A 27,660-nucleotide genomic window follows, 5' to 3' on the forward strand; every position below is an offset into this window, starting at 1 on the left:
TTCATTTTCTATGCTTATCCAAGTACTCAAAAGATGACATTAGATTACGAAATAAAACATTTAAAATTTTTAGTTATAGGTACCAGAGATATATAACTCTGATGTGAAAGAAAACTCTGTCTCTTCTTTTTATTCTTTGCTTCTTTTTTCTCGCTAAGCTAATATGACATAGCTATGTCGAAATCTTAACTGAGGTAGGGCACAGCAGGAAAAGTATTGCTCAAAATCTGGAAGCCCGACTGGGGAAGTACCTCGACCTTAGAGAAGATCATAACTAAATAATACTGTTTTTAAGAAGTGTTGTGTTCCTGTGGTGATTAAGGTGACCAGAGCTTCTGGGGAAATTGGGGGTAGAGCCGGCAACGCGCTCACGATGCTTCTGGATTTGCAGGTATCTAAGGACTACGGTAATCGCTTACCATCAAGTGAGCCATACGTTTGTTTTCCGACCTAATTGTACATATATAAAAAAAACAATTTTGGCTTGATTATAAATAAAAATTTGAATTTGTAATTCGACAATTATTTTTGTACAATTTAAGATACCTTTATTGGCACTTTTAAAACTAGTTTTAACAAAATCAACTTCAAAACTAAAAACCAAAAAACAACTCAATTAAATATTTAATTTGTAACACGGGTTCTTATGCAAACCTTCTGACTACCTTTAAAGACGGTGTCAGGCCCTAAACAAAACAAAAGTTAATGTTACAAGCAGCGTACCATGAATACTGGTAAATTACTGTAATGAAATTCCTACTACGAGTACACTCGGGTTGTTCTACACGAAGTCACGGCAAGTGTTATATTTGGCAAGGTTGTTAAGTAAGCTACAGTAGGACTTTTCTAGATTTAATCAGTTAGACAATGGTAGATTTTGTTGTTATCCCCTAAAAAACGTACACAAATATCATGAAAATTACATCATCCAAGTTAACAAAAACGCCCCATAAAATGAAAACTACAGGGTCAAACTTAATTAAATTTTTAGGACCAAAAGGCAACTATTCCGCATCTAAAAGAAAAAAAAAACACGTAAATCGGATCAACAATCTCGGAGTAACCGGTGAATATACACTTAAAAAAAATAGCAATGAAACCTCCTTTTTGAAGTCAATTAAACTGTAATAATGCCTACAAATTAATCTCTTTCTTTCTTGGTCACGAAGTATCGGTGAAGCACCGATTTCAAATATATATATATATATATATATATATATATATATATATATATATATATATATTTAACTTGCTTAATAGTTTAAAAAAAATTCTTACTAAATGAAAAATAAGCAAATTTAGTAAATTTTTCGGCTAGGTACTTAAACTTTAGGCGTTGTCAGGTCGTAGACAGGATGACGTCTGACGGATAATATAGTTTTGAATAAAATTCGACACTCGATATTTCAACAGTTTCTGATATTTATAAAATATGTCTATAATAGATAGATCTGTTCAAGTTTTCTTTTTACCGGATGGTACATATCTGTGAAGGATCATCATTACTTTCGATCAATCAAATGAGACGTGAACTAGTTTAAAGCTATAGGATTTTATCAAGTTTCCTGAGTAACGTTTTTCATAAACAAAAATACTGCTACATATATTTAGCACTTACAAAGATATTTGCTTTTTTTGTAAATAAATTGAAAATTGAATATGTCTGCTTACTGTTGGGGGCTATAAAATGACACATTATGGTTAAAATTTCTCATTCTGGTCGTACATATATCTATGCGTCTAAAAAGCTATATAACATAAGAAATCATATTAGCTCGTTTTTTTCTCGTTAGCTTAGTTTTATTTCGATTACCAGTCTTTTTTAACAGACCAATTTTTATAATTCTTTTTTTGTTGGAAAGGAGATATCCCAAGTGTAGTACCGTCGATGGAATCGAGAAGAGAAATCGAGGGAAACCCTCAAAAATCGTTGTGAAGACTAGTACGTTTGTTAATTTTTTTCGTCTACTTACGTTGTATTACTTGTCAATGTAATTGGAGTGGGTTTTTTTCGTTTGCAAGCAAACACAATTATTTCAATTATATTCAAATTCAAACGCCGCGTTAGCGCAACGGTCACAGCCATGGATTGTACCTGTTGCGCTGGCGGTTGCGGGTTCGATCCCCGCACATGACAAACATTTGTATTGGCCATACAGGTGTTTGTCGTGGTCTGGGTGTTTGTGCAGTCCTTGTGGGTCTCCCCACCGTGCCTCGAAGAGCACGTTAAGCCGTCGGTCCCGGTTGCTATCATGTACACCTAATAGCGATCGTTACTCATATAGGGAATATATCCGCCAACCCGCATTGGAGCAGTGTGGTGGATTAAGCTCTGATCCTTCTCCTACACGGGGAAAGAGGCCTATGCCTATAGTAGTGGGATATTACAGACTGAAGCGTACGCCTGATAGCGATCGTTACTCATAGTAGGGAATATATCCGCCAACCCACATTGGAGCAGCCTTCTCCTACATTGCAAAAGAGCCCTATATAGCTGTGGGATATTATATGTCGAAGCGAAACAGCCTAAATTTGAGAACATTTTTACATTTTACAATGTTACATTAACTAAGAGACTAGTACTATATTAAACCCCATATTATGCAATAAATTGCAATAATAACCAAACCATTTAACCAAATACGGCCACTGCTGAGGCCTATATTCACGAAAACGCAGCAACTAGCTGTCTATTATGTAAATATAGTACCCAGAATTTGCTGTAAACTGTTAACTATCCAAGCCTCCAATGTGTCCTAGTTTGGCAGCGACATCGCGTGCGCTGTATTGAATATTTCACTACCGACCGAGCCAACAGTGCAACGACCGTTTTTATTTTATTTTTTATTTTTGTGTAGCTAATACACACAGCGTTTTTATAATTCTGCTTGCTCTATTGCTGTGAAAATTGCGGCTTTATTCCAATGCTCTCGTTGAAACAAACGAGATATTGCTTGACTGCAATGCGTAAGCTGACAGCGAAAAAATATTATACGAATACCTAGTTACTAGATTCATTGTTTTATTTAGATTCCTATTTGTATTTATTATTTCATTTGCTCGCTCTAATTAACGAATTGTTCAATAAAAAATGTTGCAATCGTAACAATGACAATGTTTTAACCATTTGCACCCAGAACCTACTAACAAAGTTTTTTGACTACAGTCTTATTAATTAAAAATTATGGAGAATGTTAAAAATAATGTTTTTCTCAAACATTACAATTTTTTGCTTAATTATTTTATGTCTATTTTTGATGTTTTTATTTCGATTTTAAAAACATGCACTGCTAAACATTTACAGTGATACGAAATACTTGATGTGTTTCAAATAACATTTGTTACTAAAAAAATCGTGTCTTATTGTTATAGATTAGTAATGTACAATATCGTTTGTCTTATTGACTCTTACATGCGACGAATAACAGTAATTCGATCGATAGAAATTCCAACAAGATTTCCAAGATTACGATGTCGACATATTACATAATTATGATGAGCGCTCACACAACTTGTGTTCGCTGTGGTTGTCGGTTTTTTCTATAATATATATATGTGTATGTATGTGTGTGTGTCTAATGTATACATTTTAATTTTTTGGTATTGGAAACTAGTTTCTTTTCAGATGTAAGTACAATGCAGTATATAATATAAATAAAAATATAAACAATAAACCGACGAACACAGAAAAAAACCGACAACCGAATAAATTGATCACACCTTAACTTCTTATCAAAAGCATGTGCAGACTTAGGAGCTTAAATTGATAAAACCTTAACTTGTTATCAGAGGCATGTATCAACTATCGGGATTTTAAGTAACAAAAATATCCTCTTTGCAAATATGTTTTTAAAATCGTATGAAACTGGTTTTAAAGTAAAGGTTTACTACAGAATACAAACCCTAACCCACCCACTGAAGAATTAAGCATATCCGTAAAAATACTAGTACTGTAAAACTTAATTATTGATATTTCTTTACATCCCATGCTTAACAGAAAACTCTCAAAAAACAATTCGACGTTGACGAATCGCTTATACTTTTTTTTGGTTGAAATTTCTACCTAGATCACGTGTTTATTCCATTTTTGAATATTTTTGAATATAAAATCGCTAGAAATTACTTTCAACTGAAATGTTATTTAATTTGCTACATTCTAAACAGTCTGATAATGTAAACAAATTACAGCACAAACATATTAGGAGTATCACAATCGTTTCAGCAGTAGGTGCGTTTTTTTGTTTACTGTGGGTAGTCACAGAAATAAGAAGCAATTTTAGTGTGCTCCTAAATTTTATTTACTTTATATAGTTTATTTACATTTTTTTGGCAAGATTATGTGTTGATTGTTTGTGTAACTCACCGATACTCATTATCTTAATAAATTTTCCTGTCAAATTATTATCAAGAATCACTTCTTCTTTTTACCGCATTATTTTACTATGGATTCATACAACCTAGAAGCTCTGGGTAAGCTGTTTGAAACACGTATGCAGGAGTATGAAAGGAAACTACAGAAGGTAGCAGAAGGATCATCTGTGCATACTGATGTTACCATGCTGTCCCAGGATTTTTATGATTTTAAATCGATGATCTGGCAATTATTTAATAATATAAAATCACAATTAGAATCTCTCTCGCTAGGACTTGATAGACATGAGATGATCATGAGGAAAAAGGTCCTCCTCTTCCACGGCATTGACGAAAAACATAATGAAAAGCTTCCTGAGGTAATATACCAGGTAATAGCCGAACAACTAAAACTGCCCGATATTTCAAAGAGCGATCTTCAAGTCTGTCATCGTCTTGGTGTCTCTGCGCAAGCTAAATCAAGACCTGTCTTAGTCAGGTTCACTGCCCTTGATCCCAGGCAGGCAGTTTGGGATGCTAAGACATTACTTAAAGGCACTGGTATCACCATTTCGGAGTTTTTAACCAAAACTAGACATCAGATTTTCCTATTGGCTCGTAAACATTTCGAAATCAAAAATTGTTGGTCATCTGAGGGAAGGATAGTTATTAATCTTCCCGACAAAGCACGACGTAAAATCGAAACCATGGCCTCCCTTCAAGATATTATCTCCAAATTTCCAGTTGGTAGCGGCGATACTAATGTTCCTGTGCATGTATCTGACTCTAAAAGTGCTAAAACAACTAGATCCAATCGACGTAAATAGTGTGCTTAGACGGAGTTTGTGTCGTCATTACTTGTTAGATATTTTTTTATTTGTGTTACAAGGTCGGTATTTAGACATTATATATGTAGGTACTTTAAAATCCAAACATTGTTTAAGTCGGTGGTTTAAATTTTACTATGTATTTAATTTATACTTTGTTTTGGGTTTTTATTTCTATCATAGATATAGTAAAAAAAAGTAGATAATGCGCGGCCTTTGTTGTTAGTGAAGCCACAAAACTCGGCTCCTTCAAGTAAATACACGCGCTCACGCACACATATGCATCAAACTACGCTCATTTTCGTTAGTATGTCACGAGGCTTCATACAGTAACTTTGCTTATAAAATGCCGTCTTGTGTGATTAAATGGTGCAAAAACAATACCAAAGTAAACAAAAAATCTGAAGGAATATCGTTTCACACGTAAGTACATATAAAACTTTAAATTTATTGTTATTTCAAAATAATATTGAGGTTATTCGGAACTTATAATTTCAATGTCACGAAATGACGTACCACGGGACTGTTGCCAGTAGTTCTTTTTTTCAATACCCCAAAATGTGGGTAAGTAAATTGTACGCAATCAGAAAAATAATTAAGTAAAAAGTAGACGAAAGAAGTTATTTTATGTTACATAAATTAAAAATAAAAAAATCAAAATATATTTATGAATTATTAACTCGTTTGTTTTATGTTTTAACTTTTTACAAATTTTGAGTAAACTAGGTACCCATATTTTACTATCAAATTTCATGGTTTTAGGTTTCCAACGAATATTTTAATAAGAGGTGAATGGGTAGCGGCTGTAAGACTGAGAAAATGACCACGATTATGCTGGCCATGCGCATAAAGTCAATTTAATACGATTAGTTATTGAAAAATATTTGAACATAAGACTACATCATATTAGTAAAATGCAAACAATGACGATGACTCTGAGTTCTAAGCGACAGAAATTTAAAAAAACTTATACAACATAAAGGATTCTAGGTTTAAGAAAAATAGTTAAAAAAAAAACCGACTGCAAACTGAAAAGAGATAAACAGAGGGGATAGGAAGTGTCCATTCATACGATTATCTTACGAATATATTTTTTTATTATTCTATCGATTTTTTGTTTTATTTTTAGTAAATTTATTTAAAACTACAAACAGGTTTTTATTTTCACATACCCATTTTACCTATATTAAATTAATTGTTTAATAAAAATTTTAGGGACTTTTTTTAAAAGGTGTCAACACTTCACTCACTCACACATCTTTAAAAAAGTGGCTTCAGTTTTCTGTTCTAGATGCGTTATCTACCTTTTTTTACTTGATCTATGATTTCTATATGTTGACATGAGTGGTTGACATTAGACTGCTGTCAGTACGCCTGTTGGCATTGTTTGTTTTACCTTTTTTTTAAATAGTGACACTGACCGTCCTATATATTAATTTTTTATTTTTCTTTCTTGCAATTATTGATAATATAAGTCTACTTGTAATATTTCCTATTATTATACTGCTACTTTTCTTTTATATTTTAATTATTATTATGTGTTTTATTTTTTATTTTGTTCATGTAAATTAAAGTACCAAGTTGTAATATTTCCTATTACTCTGTACTACGCATGCGTGCGCATGTGCTACGCATTATGGTTCAGCTATATTTGTAACTTTTCTTTTATATTTTATTTGTTTGTTATTTTTTTTTTTTTAAACTTTGTTCATATATATTTGTTTTGAGTATAATTAATGCTGTAATTGTTCCTAATATTATAGCTGCTAGGTATTATGATTTAGCTATATTTGTAACTTTTCTCTTTATATATATATTTCTTTTTTTTTTAAATTTTGTTATTGTAAATTTGTTTTGAGTATAATTAATGCTTTTTCCATCTGATGCTGATCTTAGTTTATTTTAGGTAATTATTTTTAATGTGTTTTATTTTATCCTCTCTTGCATGAGTGGTGAGTTATTACATTACTGTTGTGCTTTAAGTTGTAATAAAGTATATTTTTTATTTATTATTCTTATTGTATATTTATTATATTTAATTTTACGTGTTGTTAATCATATATTATTCGTCCCAATACGTTATATATGGATACTAATTATATAAACGATCTTGATGATAGTTTTTTCTCATGTTCTTCATCCAGCAGTTTTAAAAGTGTAAACAGTATATCTTCTTCGCCTTATACATTATGTGATCAACTATCGTCGGTATTCTGTGATTATCGCTCTTTTCTAAATGTAGTGCATATTAATGCACAAAGTGTTCCCAGCCATTATTCAGATATACTGGCATCCTTCAGTAGTGATTCTATTGATGCGATCTTAATTTCAGAATCATTTTTAAAACCATCGCTCCAATCTAAGCAATTCGCAATACCAGGATATGTACTGATTCGCAATGACAGAATTGGTAAGGGGGGCGGAGGGGTGGCTATCTATCTTCGTTCTGAAATTAAGTATACGGTCGTCGACACGTCTCCTTCAACTTATTCAGAATCAGCTGAACACCTAGCTGTTGAATTATTTTTACACCATAGCAAACTATTACTTACAGTCTTTTATTGCCCGAATCTCAATATTGATTATTTTAATGGATTTGATACTATCCTTAACAATTACCGCACCATTTACCAGCATGTCATTATAATGGGTGATTTCAACACTTGTCTAATGAAAGATAACCTTCGTGCTCTTAAACTACGTGCCTTACTATCATCTTACAATCTTCATCTCTTACCCACTGCTGCGACTCATCATTTTCCTGATTGCACCCCTTCTCTGTTAGATTTAATGATTGTATCTTCAACTGATAATGTTCCAGTTCATGGCCAACTTTCCGCTTCATTTTCTTATCACGATCTACTTTTCCTGTCCTATCGTGTGCGTCCCCCTAAACGTATACCTCAAGTAATCTTTCGACGTAGCTACAAGAATATTAACCAGGAGGCGCTGGAAAGTGATGCTTCGAATATTGATTGGTCTGATGTATTGAGTGGCACCAGTATCGACGAAAAAGTTAAAAGCCTTAATGCGAAGATTTTAGACCTTTATGATCGACATGCACCACTTAAAAGAACCAAAGTCAAGCATAATCCCGCTCCCTGGCTTTCCGATACTATCAAGGAGCAAATGGCATTAAGAAATCGCGCTAAAAGGAAATTCAAAATTTGTCCTTCCGGAAGTAATCTCCAAAAATTCAAAACTCTTCGTAATCGATGTAACCGTCTTTGTCGTGCCGCCAAACGTCAATATTTTCACTCTTCTCTCCAAAATAGAAGTACTTCAAAAGTGTGGAAATTTCTTAAGTCCGTGGGTATCGGTAAATCACCTATCCTTTCACCTAGCGATTTTGACTTAGATGTTCTCAACAATTTTTTTTTTCCATTCTCCTACGAGACTGTGTTCTAACGTCAAAAAAAGGCACTCTAAAATATTTATCAGAATTACCATTGTCCAATACTCCTTTCTCCTTTACACCTATAACTGATTCAGATATTAAAACTGCAGTCCTTTCAATTTCATCGCAGGCCGCTGGCAATGACAAGTTATGTTTGAAAATGATTACGCTGATTCTTCCATTCTTATTACCGATTCTTAACCATATTTTTAACTACTCTCTTACCACTAGTACCTTTCCGAAAGCCTGGAAACAAGCGAATATTATTCCTTTGCCTAAAGTTACCAATCCTTCTTCTTTAGCTAATTTCCGACCTATTTCCATATTGCCTACTCTCTCTAAAGTTTTTGAATGCATTGTCCGCAAGCAGTTCTCTTTCTTTTTATACTCTAATGATCTTCTCAATTCACATCAATCTGGCTTTCGTCCAGGCCATAGCACAACTTCGGCTCTTATCGACGTAACTGATGATATTCGCTTAGCCATGGAGAATAAATCGCTTACAATCCTTATACTTATTGATTTTAGTAATGCTTTCAATTCTATCGACTTCGATATCCTTCTTGGCGTACTAAAATCTATCAATACTTCTTTATCCGCGTTAGCGTGGTTTGAATCTTATCTTCGGAATCGTTCACAGCGTGTTCAAGTAAATACATCGTATTCCAACTGGTGTAACCTTACTGTGGGAGTTCCCCAAGGTGGCGTACTTTCCCCTCTTCTTTTTTCAGTTTTTATTGACTCGATCACTAAGGTCATATCTTCCAAATACCACTTATATGCTGATGATCTGCAAATTTATCGCCATTGTAAGTTACATGATGTCGCGTCTGCTATTATCTCCATCAATGATGATCTAAGGCGTATTACTGAATGGGCTGATAGTTTCGGTCTTACTGTTAACCCGGGAAAGACTAAAGCATTAATCGTAGGTAGTAAACGCATTCGCTCTCGACTTGATATAGCTGAACTACCCCCTATTACCGTCGACGGCGTTCCTATTACTTTTTCCGACTCGGCTAAGAACTTAGGTGTTGTTTTTGACTCCAATCTTAACTGGGATGCTTATATCAATGAGATCAGTCGTAAGGTATACTTTTCGCTCCATTCTCTAAAAGCACTACAAAATTTTTTACCCTTCAAGACTAAAGTTTCTCTTGTGCAAACTCTCATACATCCGATCATTGATTACGCCGATGTCACTTGCTTAGATACCACCGAAGAATTGCTTAACAGACTTGAGCGACTACAAAATTTATGCTTGCGTTTCATTTTCGGCTTAAAAAAATATGATCATGTAAGTCACTTTCGTAAACAGCTTCAATGGCTACCTATCCGCCATCGTAGAAATTTTAGAATACTTTGTTTCCTTTTTAAGACTCTTTTTAATCCTCGTTCTCCTTCGTATCTACGGGACCGCTTTTCTTTCTCTCACGACGATGATTCTCCGTGCAGATCACTTAAACGTTCTCTTCTTTAGGTGCCCACCCACCGTACCGATTTTTATTCTTACTCCTTTACTGTACATTCCGTTAGACTTTGGAATTCCCTACCATATGAAATTCGCGATTGCAAAACACTATCGCTATTTAAGAAAAGAGTGAGAAAATTCTACCTTAATCAATCCTAATCTAAAATCAATTTAATTAAGTGTCCTTATGCGTATTGGAATTTATTATCGTATGTATTATATTATGTATCGTATATGTGTATGCGTGTATGTATAAGTATCGTATTATTTGTATCTACGTGTGTATAAATTATTATGTATTTATTTATATATTGTATAATTATGTATTTATATTATATTTTTATTATCTATATGTTTAGATTGTACACGCTAATTTTGCGACTGTTTTATAAGTTTCCTGTAGCAGGACTACTGGAAAAGATTCCATCATGGGATAAGTAGTGCCTTTGTACCAGCATTGTTTATAAGAGATATTTCCTTTTGCTTTCCTAGTGTACATAAATTGTTAAATAAATAAATAAATAAATAGGTTCATGGTCTCATTCATTACGTTGTAGCTTTCCTTGATAGTTTTAGGTACTTGCAACTAATATTGGAAAAACACACCTCATTTTAGAAATATACGGTCGAAAAGGGGTTTTAAAAAGTATTTCGTCTATATCTCTTTACCAGAAAGAGGTAGGAACTACGATTGTCACGGGGTAGTACTTATTCTGATCTATAATGGTGCCCGCAACGTCGCCCAAATATTGGATATTTCAAAATGACAAGCAGGGTAAAAGTAAATAGGTAGGTAAAAGTAAAATATTACAAAGTTTTTGAGTTGTTAAGAAATCACAGATATCATATCGTAACCCTCGGTTTTACATTACTTGAGGCCCAGAATACATAAACCTTAGACCGTAACGTAGATCTTCAACTGGTGACAAAAATCGGGAATAAAGTCTGAGATATACTTATTAAATATATATTTTTATAAAAGTATAAATTTACATATTATCTTGTCATAAATTATGTTTGCGTTGATCAGAGACATAAAATTATATAAAGGAAGAAATTGTACTTTAAGCGTCTATATTTAACAATTATTTTTTTTATATTTGCTACCTTAGCTGTACGAATATGAAATAGATACATCTAAGGTTTCGTTATATTTAGGATAACCAAACCTTAAATTAGGTGCGTAATAGTTAAAAAAATGGGTATCAAAACCATAATATGGAAATGAAATAATGGATATAATCGTTTTTTTCTCAGGAGAAAAAACTTTTTTAACTTTCATTATTTATCGTTGTGTCCAACGGTCAAAACTTTTGACCGTGTGGACCGATTTCGACAATTTTTTTTTTAATCGAAAGGTTGTGCGTGTCAATTGGTCCCATTTAAATTTATTTGAGATCTAACCACTACTTTTCAAGTTATATCTAATAATGCGTTTTTACTTGACGCTTTTTTCGTCGACCTACGTTGTATTATATCCCATAACTTTCTACTAGATGTACCAATTTTGATAATTCTTTTTTTGTTGGAAAGGAGATATCCCAAGTTTAGTACCATGATAAGGAAACCAGGATCTGATGATGGAATCTTAGAGAAATCGAGGGAAACTCTAGAAAATCCTCAATAACTTTTTACTGGGTATACCGATTTTGATAATTCTTTTTTTGTTCTAAAGAAGATATCCCTAGTTTAGTACCATGATAAGGAAACCAGGATCTGATGATGGGATCTCAGAGAAATCGAGAGAACTTCTTGAAAATCCGCAATAACTTTTTACTGGGTGTACCGATTTTAATAATTTTTAATTTAAACGAAAGCTGATGTTTGTCATGTGGTCACATATAAATTTTATTGAGATCTAATAACTACTTTTTGAGTGATCTTTGATAACGCGTAGTTACTTGACTATTTTTTCGTCGATCTACGTTATATTACTCGTCGATGTAATTGAATCCGTTTTTTTTCGTTTGCGAGCAAACACAATTATTTGTTTGTACATTTTCAAGGCATCAAATTCTCAGAACTTGACTATTGAACTGCATCTTTACATATATTTTTTTTTATATAATTTCTTTCTTCCTATTTTAATTTTTTCTACATGTATTTTTCTTCAATGTTACATATATTTTTTTTTTGCCTGATGATGGCCCAATAAAGGATCGAAAAGTCGCATGAATTTGCAATTGGTTTGATTGGCACCTTATGTGCACTTTCCTGCGAACCGTCAAAGAAAAGATTCCCTCCATTGGAAATGTTGATAGAAGACGGAAGGAAACGACACCTTAGATGACTGATTTCAGTTTCTACTTTTGTTTTGTACAATGGTTTAATAACAATACAGAATAAAGATAAACATGTAGAAAAATTAGTCTTAATATTGTCAGTGTTTTTTTACTGTCATAATAATACTTTAATATGACATCATATTTCTCTTATTTTTGTATATATCTATAATAATATAAAATGATATATATTAATTATAGTCTATTAAAAAAAGATATCGTTAAAGATGTTTAAATAATTACAAGACCAAATATTTTTATTACTTTTGACAGGCAATTTTGAAATTACGTGATCGTTCAGGTAGAGTTCACTGACAGAGCTCTTATCACACCAACATTACCCATTTCCGAGTATTATCGACTGAGTTATAAGTAGATCAAATTATATAGATACCAACGTCAGCAGCTACGTGAAGCAATTATTAAATGTAGAGTCGCTTTCATGGCGGAAAATCAGATAGGAGTTTTTCCAAGTTTATACGTAGTTTGATATGAAATTATTTTTTTATCGTAACATTCGTATTATTACGTAGCTACAAATGTAAAAGATAATATCACTGTATATATCTATTTCTTCTTCGATTTCCACAAATTCATATTTCTAGAAATAGAGATATAAAACTTGTTATTAAACTGGCGTCGTTCCATTTAATATATATAGAGATAATAATAAATATAGAGATACACGGAAGTATACCATAGCCGAAATTATATGTGAAAAAAAAATGAATCAGTCGTAAGTACAGCTCATTACTACATAACTTTGAAATCTATAAATTTGAAAAAAAATTGAAAAACGTGAAAAATTATACGAGTATAATATATAAATAACTGACATAACTAAAAAACGCAGGTGACTCGGTCATTGATGACACGACACTCACATACACACGACGATAATTTTATCAATAATTTAAATTTAGATAAACGCTTTACATTCAACAGCCCTCAGTAGGATTTTCTCCTCTCCTTTCGGGGGTCTGGAAACACACATAATACACAAGCGCAAACGCCCAGACCACGACAAATACCTATTTGGCCAATACAAACGTCTCTAGTAAACGGCAATTGAACCCGCGACCGCCAGCACGTCGTCAATAATATTATTTAATAACTAAATTTCACGTTAGGACAAGTAAGTTGCATATTTGGGTTATAATATCAATTCTAATATCTCAGTTAAATGGAAGGAGTTAATAATGCGTTGTGTAGTTGCTCAATCATCTTTTAGTTACATATACGATACAATATGAATCAAATATATATAAAGTAAATAAATAATATATTTTATATAATCAAATCATTATTCAATTACCGGAATTATATATTTCTTGAAATACAAACTAGTTGCTCAAGCGATTTTATTCAAATCTTAGCCAGCATTAGAATTATTATGAAAAAATCAATATTCATTTGAAATTAGAATTAGGCTCCACTTGAGTTTTCCTTGAAAGTCTAACATAAGCGTCAATACATACTTTGACAACTTCAGACTTGTATAATGATAAAGTACTGGAGAGGAGGAATCACTTTTTTTAATTAGAAAGACACTTACGTTCTCTAATTGTCTTATCGGGCACGCATATCTATTGTCCGTTCTTTACTTTATATATAAAAAAAAACTACATAATCAAAGGTATATTGGTAATCAATACTGTATTTAGAAAAAATCTAACATATAGACGCTCTGTTATATACACAATCTACATAAAAGTAAAACTATGCCTTCTGAATATTTAGCAGAAGTCTTGCCATACGTAATTGCGAAAAGAAATAAAATTACCGAGAAACGTACAATCTATTAAATAATATATTAAGTTTTTATTGAAAGATGATATAAAAAGAATTATTTCTATCTGTTTTCGTTGCTTAAATATCGCCTATTTAATTGTATACTCCTAATTAATACGTTCGGATTTTTCTTAGCTTATTTATTGTATTAATGGTTATATTTTAAACTCTTTTACATAGAATAAAACCATTTCACATAAAAAAAAATCAATAGTTTTTTAAACATATTGATATGAACACTTACACTAAATTATTACTGTTATTAAAATTGTGATTTGATTCTCAGAATATTTAAGTAGTTATAAGATAAGACCATAGTCATAAGTATATCAATCAAAAGGTATCTTCCACCACGCTGTAGTACGTCAGTTTTTATTATTATAAAGGCAAAAATTTTAACTCATGAATTTATAAAAAATAAAAACTTCAATGGAATATGAAAGTACATTAATTATTGTACCAAAGCTTAGCAATTTCTACACGTACAATATGCACAAAAATGAATGTTCTAAGTTAGGTGCTTAACCGTCTTAACAAAATGTTGCAGTATCAAAAATCGAATTTAAAAAACAATCATACTATATGTACGTATGTAGTAGATTTTGTAAAGTTCCCATAGCAATAGCTTATACATAATAAACCCATTTACGTTTGACGTTATTGTAGGCAATTTAAAACACATTATGGGAACAAAAACTAAGTATTAGCTAAATTGTAGAAATTAAAAAACATTAACATGCAAACCCTATGTAAAATAATTGAATTTTTACCACAGAGAAACATGCTAAGCCTTTACATAAACTCTTGAGTGAGTCAGTTTTCTTCATTACAAACGTATAAGCACTTATTGTCAACTGTTATTAGCGTTTTCTAAGAACTCAACCAGTGTAAAATAGGTCATCAATCAATGTAAGTAGGGTAAGTAGAGAGAAAGTAAACGTTTAAACTAAATCAATATTTAATATTGAATATGACAAACATTAACGACGACCTTCAGTTCTGTGTTAGACATGAATGTCAACCCATTAAGGGCTTAAGAGACGTTCTCTAAAACAATAAGTTGCGTGATCAATAAGCCTTCCTCACATGCAAAGGATCATTTGGGCCCCCATAATGTACTGTTGACAGGCGCGAAGCTATTTAACTTATTATTCGCCATATTTTATATTAAAAAAAAAACTTAACACCCACACACCCTTATCTGTTCTACAACAATACTCAACAAAAGGGCTTAATTTCAGCAGCTACAGATAATCGATCGATAAAACCTTATTCGTATGCACTTTGAACGTATTTTTAACGAATTGTAGTGAAAATAGAAGACCGAGCTCCAATTGATTTTACGCCCCCACAGTGGATGCGTATAAACGTACTCACGTTAGTGGCTGTCCTCGAGTGCGTTACATGGGCTCCAAGGTTCACTGCACCGACGACGTTACTGGTCGTAACGGATGCACCTTCTCGTAGCCACCGTCCCAAACTTGCGTAACATTTATATAACGAGGCACATACCGACCGTGATCAAAACTGTGCGGTCAGAGGCTGGCTCGCGCACAGCTCAGGAGACCGCTCTGTCCTGCCATTTTGGATTCGATTGAAGCAAACAGTGTGTCACGCGGTAGGGACAGGTCGCGCGCGGGTTTCGCCTTCGGCGTAACCTTTCGGGCGTGCTTTTCTGTTAAAATCGAGATGTCACGGAGCTACGTTCGGAGGGAAAATAAAAAAGTGTGTATCGGTCGGGCGGAGCGGTCGGCCGGCTGCGAGTGGCACATGCCGCTCGATACACGGGCGCGTGCGCGAGGCGCGGCGCCGCGTGACGTCACGCGCCGCGCGCCGCGCGCCGCCGCGCTGCCGCTGCGCCGTCAGCTCTTCAATGGACCACTGTGCACAGCTACCGTTTCAACGCTCGTCAGCCGACACGCTCACCATTATTACATATTTAACTGACTTTACTACTTAACCATATCCGACTAATTACCAACCCTTTGAAGTGAACATTTTTAGAGGCTTGCAAAGGAGAGGAGCGTATTTACAATATTTTTTTCTAGAGCAACTGAAATTTCTAAATTAAAATGTGTATTTATTTTTATGCACACAGTTAGCAAAACCTAAAATTTAACAATTTTAACACTGAAAATAAGTAGGTACGTAGCACGATAATGCTGAAACGTAAAATCTCACTACGCAAATGCACGCTCTTCTAATAAGAGAGGTTGGAGCCTCTATTGCTGCACCACTTGACATCACTAAAGTTCAGCAACCTATACTGATCGAAAAAAATCCACTCACAAATCTACGATATTCTACTATATTCATTTTTTAAAAAGATTTACATTGATTTACGCTCATAACCTGATTGAGATACTTCAGTATGAGAAACTCGAAATTTTGTATACACAGAAACGGACAAAATCTAATATTTACTCACAAACAGTAGTTGGTTGGACATTTGTTGATGACAGTAGGTACTCGTAATTCTGCTGTTAAATCTTACCTTCTCATTATCAACGACACTTGCTTGTAGACGTTTCTCTTCAACATTGTCATTGTTGTCATTTTCAGCCCTAATCAAATCATTTGCCATGTTCTTATTGACATAATTTTCCACAACCTCATCTGATACTGAATTAAAGTCTTCTAGATTATTAATGTCTCTCAATTCATCTGTTTGCACGTAAACGGTTTTGGTTTTTACCTTAGATTCCACTTTAGCACTGTCTAACTCAATAGTATTCTTTATCATCTTATGGCAAAATATAATTTTGTAAATGAAATTTGGTAGATATCTTACAATAATATCTATACAACTATTATTTTTGCTACAGTCAAATTTCATTTCTATTCTTGTGTATTAACAGAAAAAAGTAACCGTGTAGGTACACCGTATTAATAAAAAGAATGAGTGAATAAAGAGTAATTTTAATTAAATATGGTTTATCAATATATCGAAATCGTATTCATTGATAACTATATCTGAATTAACTAGTATTAAACTCTTGCTTCTACTCTTTATAAACTTGCTTGCTGCCTTTTTTTACTAATAATTTAATTTTTTTTATTTAGACAATTTAAAAATTAATATTTTAGGGAAGCATTATATCGTTATGACTACAATAACTAAAATGATATCAATTTAAAATTAGAACACTAGTAAGATTTATTAACCGTTGCATATCCGATTTTTTTTTGGACATCAAACAATAACTATATTTTTACTAATAAAGATGTTCAATGTTTGTTCTAGTGAAGGTTCTTAATGTTAAGGTACCTTTTTTTCAAAGATTTGCGTTGTTTTTGAACAAGTTCAATGCATGCTGCATACGAATCCCTAAAGTACATATGACTAATATTACAAATATAAAGAGGAAAGGTTTGATTTTGTTATGAGTTTCTAATTATTTGTATTGGAAATAATAAACTCAATAAGTAATGGACAGAATTTAAAAAACCTTTCACTAGGAGAATACTACATTTATTTAACATAACAACATAACAATACACTTTATTGTACACCAAAACAGAAATAGTACATATCAGATTGATTTTAACAAAGTATCATCAGGTACAAAGGGTGGCCTTATTGCTGAAAAGCGATCTCTTCCAGGCCTTATTATTCATTAATTTAACACCGTACCGTCAGACCATATTGCAGAATATAAAAACCTTGGTTTATACATAGACTCTACGTTATCGTGGACCGATCACATTAAAGAATTAAGCCAAAAACTATAGTATCACTAAAATCTCTTCAAAGGTTGGGTTATTTTCTGCCAATCCCTACCAAGGTTATGCTAGCCCAATTTCTAATCCTATCCATTCTCGACTATGCCGACGCAAGCTATCTCAATTTAACCGAAGAACAAATGAATAAACTTGAGCGTCTCCAAAACATCGCCATACGTTTCATATTTGATTTGCGCAAATATGATCATGTCTCTGAATTTCGTTCAAGGCTCAAATGGTTACCTATCCGCTTTCGCCGGAATCTGCATGTTCTCTCGCTTTGTACTGTGTGTTATTCCACAAAAATGCACCAATCTATCTCAAAGACAAATTTAAATTTCTTCTCTGAATTCACAATAAAACTCTTCGTTCAGCAGAGAACCTCACTCTACTTAAGTAGGGAACGAAAATGCATCATGTTTGCATACATAATGTTTTATTTACAAATTTTACAGATAATTGCACTGCTGCACCTAACTTTTCAATGCTTACTTTCCTATTTCTAAAGGTTGTCTGGAAGAGATCACTACGAAGCGATGAGACCGCCTTTGTACATTACTATCTCTATGTGTAAATATCTGTTTTTAATATTTTTTTACTAAGTGGTGTGCAATAAAGTTTATTCTATTCTATTTTTTTTGTTTAAAATTTTTGATCCACGGGCTCAAAATGACCGTGCCTTGTTAATCACGCATGCATTATAATAATACCACAAGCGATTTTTCTTTATTACTACAGATCGACAGTCCTGTGACTGCCTAGTAAAACTAGGACGTATTCTATTCTATTATTCGATTCTATTCCACTTTATTGCACATCTGAAATAACATGAGAAAATATTAAACCTAAGTTACTCCTTATTACACATTAAAAACAACAATTAACCTCGCCAACATGATCAAATTTAAATTGTTTATATCCAATAAGAGATCGATGATGTTTTTGAAATCTCATAGATGGCGCTGCTTTCAAATTGTCTTGATACTACTTATATTCATTTAATTATGTTTATCGGCCTAAGTTGAAGCTAGCTTATAGCATGGTTATTAACATAATAACAACAACATTCAAATATGCGTCGTTAGATTACACGTTGTTACAGAATGTTGTTGAAGAAATAAAGGTTCACTGCTCCTTCCTCGTAGGTGGTAGCGTGATATCATGCAACCTATATGTTGACTCGACTTCTTAATAATATTCGTTCCTATTTTGAAGTTAATCCATGCAGTACTTTTTGAGTTTATCTCGGACATACATACAGACAAACAGACAAAAATTATAAAAACTATATTTTTTACTTCGGTATCGACTTTTAAAAAAAATACTCAATGTACAGTTTTGACTTTCCTACCATTTTGTTATATGTATAGATAACGAGGTCAGTAAATAAGAGGTAGGTACGACTCACTTTACGGAAAATGATTAGTAATCACTGATTACCGTAGCTTATAGACGTCTGCAACACCGGAATAGGCAAACGCGTTGCCGACCATCCCCAGTAACTCACAAAACTGCTTGTTGGCAGTACCTATTACCACATTTAGCAGCGATCAAAAATGATAAAAACTTTGAAGAAATAACTGTGGACTTTTTTGCCAGTTCTTCTCAATAGTCACTAAATTTCTTGTCTTCACAGACATTTCATTTAAAAATTCGGATTGAATTAATTTAATAATGTCTTCGTTTTATACTGATAAGAGTGTTGTAAGGTAACTTGAATCATTTAGCAGTAAAATAATTTGATTTGTTGTTTGAAAAAAAAACACGTATATATGTATAATAGAACATATAATTACTTACAAAAATATGTGCAAATTCTGCAATTCCAATGTATGTGACATAATAGAAAGAGTCTATAATATATTTTTACACAATTTTTAACAAACCCGATGAAAACAGTAAAAAGAGGGCCACATCATTAATTATGGTAACTTATTATAATGAAACAACTTTTTCGGATTTTATCGACAGTTAGTTTATTAGGTTTTTTCATGCCCGACGTTTCGGATACTCTACAGAAACCAAAAAACCTAATTAACCGCGATAAAATCCGAAAAAGATCTTTAATTATAATGAGTAAAATTCGCGTAATCATTAGAAAATAATATGTAGCTTGATACATTTAAAAACCATTACGTACCCTGGACACCATATAATATAATAGGAAATGTTTTATTTATATCTAATATTGAAAACTTAACAATTTACTTGCTATATATTCTTAACATCAACCGATATACATTTTATTAAAGCTATATATTTTTTTAACTTTTCTTTGAAAAGTTAAAAGTATATACAATTACATTATGCCTACATTAAAAAGAGGACTATGTGATTTTATCTTTGACACAATCTAAAAAGTATACAAGGTTTGAGGTGTTGCTAACTAATTTACGTATATAAAGCTATTTATACTGTCATGGACTATCAGAGTAAATACTAATAACTTTATTATATATAACTTTGCCGTCCGTATTACAAAGATATCGTAAGCTTGCCAAATTTCTCCCCAACCCTGCCAAATTGTCTGCAGGCCTAATACACACGTATAACACTTAAATTTTTGTAAGGAAACTTTGATATTCGCCGCTCGATATTATGAGAACGTTTTGATTGTCTTTGTGCATTTTATATCACCTGGATGTAAGAATTTACATTAATGATACCAAAACTTCTAAAATATGTTTATTTATTTACTGGTTAATTTTACACCAAAAGATAGCAATAAATTTAAGTTAACGTTTTAAAAAAGATTTTCATTATTTTTATTGCATGTAACATTTTAACTAAACAACAAAACGAGCAAAACTTTTTAACCCACTTTTCTCCACTTTCCACTCACTAAAAGTAAAAGTCGTTTGATGAATTTTTGGTTTATTAATTCCAAATATTGATTAGTTTAACGAACTACGATCGTTCAAAAACGATAGCCTCCATGACAGTACATGCTTTAGTATCCTAATAGCCCTTGATAGAGGTACTGCGGGGAAGAGGCTTGAAAACCGCATCGCTAAACGTCAACCGCACGACGATCACAAAACGTCCAAGCGATTCGATTATCGGAACAAACTTGCGGTTAGCATCCGTGATGTACGTTACATCAAAGTCTTCTAACATCCAAGATATTTTGAACTCCAAACCATAGCTATAAAGCATATTTAGGATTGGCAGTAACAAAACATGCGAAAAGGACATTTTCAGAAGTGTAAAAGTGTAAAGCCTTGGCGTATTAGACGCTATTTTTTGTAATTGACTTGTTGCTTGTTTTATTTTGTTTGTTAATTTGCCTTATCGACGAAAAAATACTTTAATTATATTCTATGCGATTGAAACTCAAAATTTTAGAAATTTGTAGATGAAGCATGTTTATTTTAATAATTGTATCATATTGCAGATTAAAATTGAAGTATTAACGCATGAAAAAACTATATTTTCAATTGCATTTTAAGTCATGTAAAAATTATTATTGTTAAATGTTCAACAAACGCAGCTAAAATTTAAATGTATTTTCAGATTCAATATCATTTTTAATGACGGGAGTATTTAATCATTTACAAAATTCCTCTATAAGAATACGTGATATACCCCAGTTATTGCATTTTTATTATTTCCGAGATTCGATCTCGTGTCAGTAACAAGAATAACAAACTCTAAAATATAATATTTACAGCATTTTATATTTACATTATATTTATAGTTGAGCAACATGATAATTTAAATATAAAAGCGATTTAAAATCGTACTTGTTTTTTAAATAATAATAACGTGATTGTCATTGTCAATGTATCAATGAATATTCAACATCCTTTCAATAATACCAAGTACAATAACGAAATTTAAAAATAATAAATAATAAGAAAACAGTATACGAAGTAAATTTACGGACAGTTGATTACGATATTATACATGCACGAAGCTGAAATAACGCAAAATATTATTGAAGTCAGTCAAGATTATAAAAAAAAACAGTTAAAGACCAATGTAGAGAAATAGAAGTAAATACAGAAGAAAAACGGATCAGTCGATGTCTAAACTCTTAAAGCTACTCGTAAAACTGGCGAACATGCCCTTGCTTGGCTTTTTGATACGCTTCTTCTCATCGACTTTAAAAATTTCCGACTCGATCAACCAATCCCGGTAATTGTTTTCCATGTTCTTCCGTTGTTCTTCATGTAATTGTTTTACAGGCGGTTGTGGACCACCATAGTCTTCTGGCAGGCATTCCAGATCGACTGCTGATTCTGGCCCTTCCGAAGAGAAGTGGAGGAGGTTCAAGAGATTGGAGTGTATGAGAGGTTTGACGAGACACATGACCTGGTTGATAAAGGACACCGTGTGCACCACGTGGATCTTCTTTAGACGACATGGGTGCGCGCTCTAAAAACCATTCAAACAATACCTTTATAAAAATTATCGCTGGACTATTTGGGCGCGTTTTGAATATTTTACACCTTTCGAATCATCGAAATCCAACATTTGATTCTTAATCTTCTGTTTTATTGAATGATTTCCATCTGATTTTTTAAATTAAATTTATATAAATTATAGATAAGTGATTTGATATATAGTAAGTGTTAGTAGTAGTTTGATATATAGTTCAATTTATATTTAATATTTTACTGAACACTTTGAAGTTACAATAATATAAGTTTTAATTTTTAACGTTTTTCAAAATATACCTGAATGTATTGCATAAACGTTCTCAACGCGGGCAGCGTGACTCTAGTCAAATGTCCCAAACTGCAGCCTCTCATATCGAAGATGACAATGTAGCCCTCGGAGAGCCGATCCTCGGACAGTTTAACGTCATTAAACATGCAGAACACGCGCACAGCATCGGCGAAGTTCAACTTGCTGTAGTCCGTATCTGAGAGGCGGTAAAGTAGAATATGGTAACCCTCGGGCGATAACTTGGGAAGAGCTATCATATGTCTGGAAAGTATAAAATTAAATTTTTGTTTACAGAAAAGTTTTTTTTTTGTATGTATGTATGTAACTATGTATGTAACGCAAAGACCTAGACCACGGAAAACATCTGTATGGACAATACAAATGTTTGTCACGTGCGGGGATCGAGTCCGCAACCGCCAGCGCAACAGCCACAAGCCAGTACTGTGACAGTTGCGCCAACGATCTATTCTATTAAATAATTTGATGTTTTTCCTTAAACGTATGAAACAGTTTTTATTTAATTCATTATCATGACCATATTTTGCTACAGGTACAATAACAGAATACTAACGTAATAGAAAACCGCGTCAAAATTCGTTGCGTAATATTAGCACGTGAAAAAAGATAAAGTAACTTGTTAACTGATATGTCAAATAATATTATACTATTTCAAATCACACTTACGTTATATCCAATATAGTTTTGTTCTTCGGCAACAAAGGATCACGATTGGAAAATAGATCAGGCGAACTGTTCCTCAAAGTAAAGTAGCATTCTATGGTGTCTTTCGTCTCTTTCACCTTGTAGTAATTTGAATGCAGAAACAGAAACACATACTCGTCGGATATGTATGGCAAATGTGATTGACTTTTCATCCTGAAAATAAAAATTGAAATGTAATATTAAAAACGATAACAATATTTTGATTTACGTAGGTACTACTAAACTACTTTTATTGTTAATCTTAAAATAAGTGATTTTTGTCTTTCTAATAGTAAAGCCATATATTATGACATTTAAATTGCCTTATTGTAAGTAAATGTCTTGCATCTCTTAGGGGCAATTGCGACTCCTATACTTATACTAGTAACCGTACGACTCGATTGATTGCTGCTTTTGTAAGGAAATAGTATTTTTTTGTATCAACTTTGGTACTCAAGTCTTGATCTTGATTACGCTGAATAAGCATAAACAATTAAATTAAACACAAATTGTTTCAAGGTGAAAACATAATTATTTATTACGTAATTATTTTTATTACTAATATCATAATTTATTCAGAAATATTTGGAACAATGACCACATATATTTCTAAATAAAAACACAATAAAAGTTTATTTTATAGGAAAACAATAATCCTTAAATTATCATAAATATCAAGATCATATACTTGACCAGACAGACAACTTGAAATATGAAACCTTTAAATTAAATTGCCAGAACCAAGTCGTCAGATTAAACCGGGGACGTATTAAAATATAAGTAACAAAAAAAAAACTAGCAATTCAAATTGTGAAATGAATGTGATGTGAAAATGTCAAAGTGTGAAAAAAAATTTCGTGTATTCAAAGAATCTCTATACTTCAGATAAAAATTGTGCATATTCGCTTTAAGCTGTAGAAAATCCAATGAATCCATTTGAATGCTTCTTTTTTTAAATATTACCCACATTTAGTAAATAGACTAGATTGTAAATTTATGTACATAGATTATAAATATATAAAAAGCTACAAATATAATAAGCATTAGGTCAGTTCATATAAAATGTATTTAGTATTAACGCATTTGAGTACCTACACTACACAATTGTCATTTTTTTTCCAAACAATTGATAAGTGTCATTAAATGATAATAGCAAAAAAATTGAAACGAAAAATATTCAAACAGCGAGTAAGATTTTTTTCATTTTGAACGACCTATGTTGTGAGTTTTAATACCCAAAAAACTGTTATAACGGCGCCGTTATTATCTAAAAGTAGAATATATTATGTTTCAAGCTTTGATATTTACGTAAACAAATCAACAGATGTATTACTTTTCTAAGAGATTTATCCTTATGCACAACCAATAAGAACCTATATACGAGCCTATGATAAATATTTAACATAACCTAATTCACTGGTCTAAAGTAACACCTGAATTTCAAATATAAGTTTCTCTTTAGTAATAATAGCGTAAACAATTATGCTTGTGATATAAACCGTTGTGTAATATTTTACTTTCAAAATCTATTTGAAATGGAGAAAGTGAATACGGTACGCCACTCACACATTTTCGACGTTTATTTAACCCGATGTCGGTTTTTTTTTTTATGTATGTTACATCAGAACTTTTGCCCGTGTGGACCGATTTCGACAATTTTTGTTTTAATCGAAAGGTGGTGTGTGTCAATCGGTCCCATTTAAATTTATTTGAGATCTAACAACTACTTTTCGAGTTATATCTAATAATGCGTTTTTACTTGACGCTTTTTTCGTCGACCTACGTTGTATTATACCGCATAATTTACTACTGGATGAACCGATTTTGATAATTCTTTTTTTGTTGGAAAGGAGATGCTTAGTTTAGTACCATGATAAGGAAACCAGGATCTGATGATGGGATCTCAGAGAAATCGAGGGAAACTCTTGAAAATCAGCAATAACTTTTTACTGGGTGTACCGATTTTGATTATTCTTTTTTTGTTGGAAAGAAGATAGTCCTAGTTTAGTAACATGATAAGAAAACCAGGATCTAATGATGGTATCCCAGATAAATCGAGGGAAACTCTTGAAAATCCGCAATAACTTTTTACTGGGTGTACCGATTTTGATATTTTTTAATTTAATCGAAAGCTGATGATCATATGGTCACATATAAATTTTATCGAGATCTGATAATTACTTTTTGAGTATTCTTTGATAACGCGTAGTTACTTGACTATTTTTTCGTCGATCTACGTTGTATTACTCATCGATGTAATTGAAGTCGGTTTTTTTTTTCGTTTGCGAGCAAACACAATTATGCCCGTAATATTATACGAAACTGAACAAAGGATGACCCTATTGAAGGGGCCTTTTTGAACCAGCTTCTTGTAGTCAAAACTAACCAGATACCGAGACGTATAATAGAGACCGGCCAGTTCAGATAAAGAACAACCATCACGTTTCACAGCGGAGTTAAGACAGCTAGCAGATATTGAACAAGAGGATGATGAGCAAGAAACGATTAATACATCCAGTTACCAGCAACTATATGCAGCAAAAGACATTACTATATAATAAATAAATAAATAAAAACAACACAAGAACATGACGTAAAATAATATCCTTAGAAAATTCGGTTTATTTAACTTACTACTTAACTAGTATACTGACAATAAAAACGCTATGTTCCTGTATAATTTTTAAGTTTTAGATGTTATTTTATATTTTAGAATATTTTATTCAATTTATGTGATACTGAGACAAAATCGTTACAAATTAAATTGTCGATGATCTACTTCCATAATATTAAGTACTATTATAGACATAAAATGTATACAGTGCCCATATAGTGCATGGGTAAAATATACCCGGCTAAAACGGCTATGTTTTGTTTTGCCATTACATCGATACCGGATTAAAAATAACTATAAACGGAAGTGATATAATTCGTAAGCCTGAAATCGCAATTATTTACATACTTTTAATAATTTACTATCGGAAAATTTATTATTTTTAGAACCATTTTTCAACCGACTTCCCAAAATCAGTAGGTTCATAGTTCGATTTTATTTTTTTGAGCGTACACATCAGAACTACTTACTGGGTAAAGGACCGATAATTCTTTTTTTTAATGGAAAGGTGGTGCTTGGTTCCATGTAATTTATTCGAGATCTAACAACTACTTTTTGAGTTATCTGTAATAATACGTATTTGGTCGACTATTTTTTCATCGATAGTCGTTGTATTATACCTACCTCGACTTTTTACTAGGTTTATCGATTACTATAATTCTTTTTTTATTCCAAAACTATTGCTTGTTCACGTGGTCTGGATTTGATTGAGATTTGAGGAGAACTTCCAGAGTTATCTCTAATTATACGTATTTACATGATTTTTTTCGTCTACCTACATTGTATTACTGATCGATGTAATCAAAGTCGTTTTGTTTTTCGTTTGCGATTAAACACAATTATTTATTAACTGTAAGGATCATTTGTCAACTGACTTCGAAAAACGGCACCTCCCTTTTTCGAAGTTAGTCATTCTCAATTCGACAGTATTTTTTTATTTGTGTACCGATTCTTTTTTATACACAACTAGGTTAGCAAACAAGCGTACGGCCACTAAATGGTAAGTAAATATCGTGGCCTATAAATGCCTGTAACACCAGAGGCATCGCACACGCGTTGTCGACCCTACCCCCAATCACCCTCAAGAGCTTTGGTCAGCTTACTCACCACAGGAACACTTCAGTAAGGTCGAGGTACTTCCCCAGTCGAGCAGGATATTTCCTGATATGCTCTACCTCAGTTAAAAATTTAAAAACCGACATTCATGATTCTTTTTTTAATCAAAAGTTGGTGCTTGTCGCTGTGCTTGTTGTACTTTTTGAGTCATGCTTAATAATGCGTATTTAATTGATTATCTTTTCGACTATGTTGTCGATATAAATAAAAGTTGGTTTTTTTTGCGTCCAAATATTTTATTAATGTTAATTTAAGGCAAAACGTAGACTGATACGTATAAAACATATGCTTCAATAAGAATGTAGAAGACTATCACAAAACTGCGAAAGTATAAAGTTCGGTGAAAGTATCATGGCAACTACTTTCTTGAAACAGTCAACTCGAAAATTAAAATAGTGCTTTTGTTTTTTATGGACACATAAAAAATTCAAAACAATGTGTATATCCTATGATAGAAACTTACCATTCTCGTATTTGCTGCAGCTCGTCATCATAACCTTCCGGAAGCGGCTTTAAGCCATTCAGAAATGGATGGGAATATTTCGTGGCCGACATCACGATGGTAAATTCTCGCCTATCTGAAAATTGAGTAGAAATAATAAAGTAACAAATACTTGAACATATTCAAACAATAATGGTCAATTAATGATATGACAAACAATGCTAAATTTTCATTTTATTAGTCTCCATCCTTACATATTATTTGTAATGTTTTT

The 27,660-nt window shown here is 32.4% G+C and overlaps 1 protein-coding gene across 1 annotated transcript; it reads right to left on the bottom strand.

Annotated features, from left to right (window-relative positions):
• Positions 1-21,180: 21,180 nt before the first annotated feature.
• LOC123663444 (clavesin-1-like) lies at positions 21,181-27,499 on the bottom strand. Its single transcript, XM_045598127.1, has 4 exons — positions 27,408-27,499; positions 23,197-23,388; positions 22,521-22,773; positions 21,181-22,218 (listed from the first exon to the last, which is right to left on the bottom strand). The coding sequence occupies exons 1-4, from the start codon at positions 27,497-27,499 to the stop codon at positions 21,859-21,861; spliced, it is 897 nt and encodes a 298-aa protein (XP_045454083.1). The 3' UTR covers positions 21,181-21,858.
• Positions 27,500-27,660: the final 161 nt, after the last annotated feature.

The sequence above is a fragment of the Melitaea cinxia genome, chromosome 20 (assembly GCF_905220565.1).
Source record: "Melitaea cinxia chromosome 20, ilMelCinx1.1, whole genome shotgun sequence".
Lineage (NCBI taxonomy): Eukaryota > Metazoa > Arthropoda > Insecta > Lepidoptera > Nymphalidae > Melitaea > Melitaea cinxia.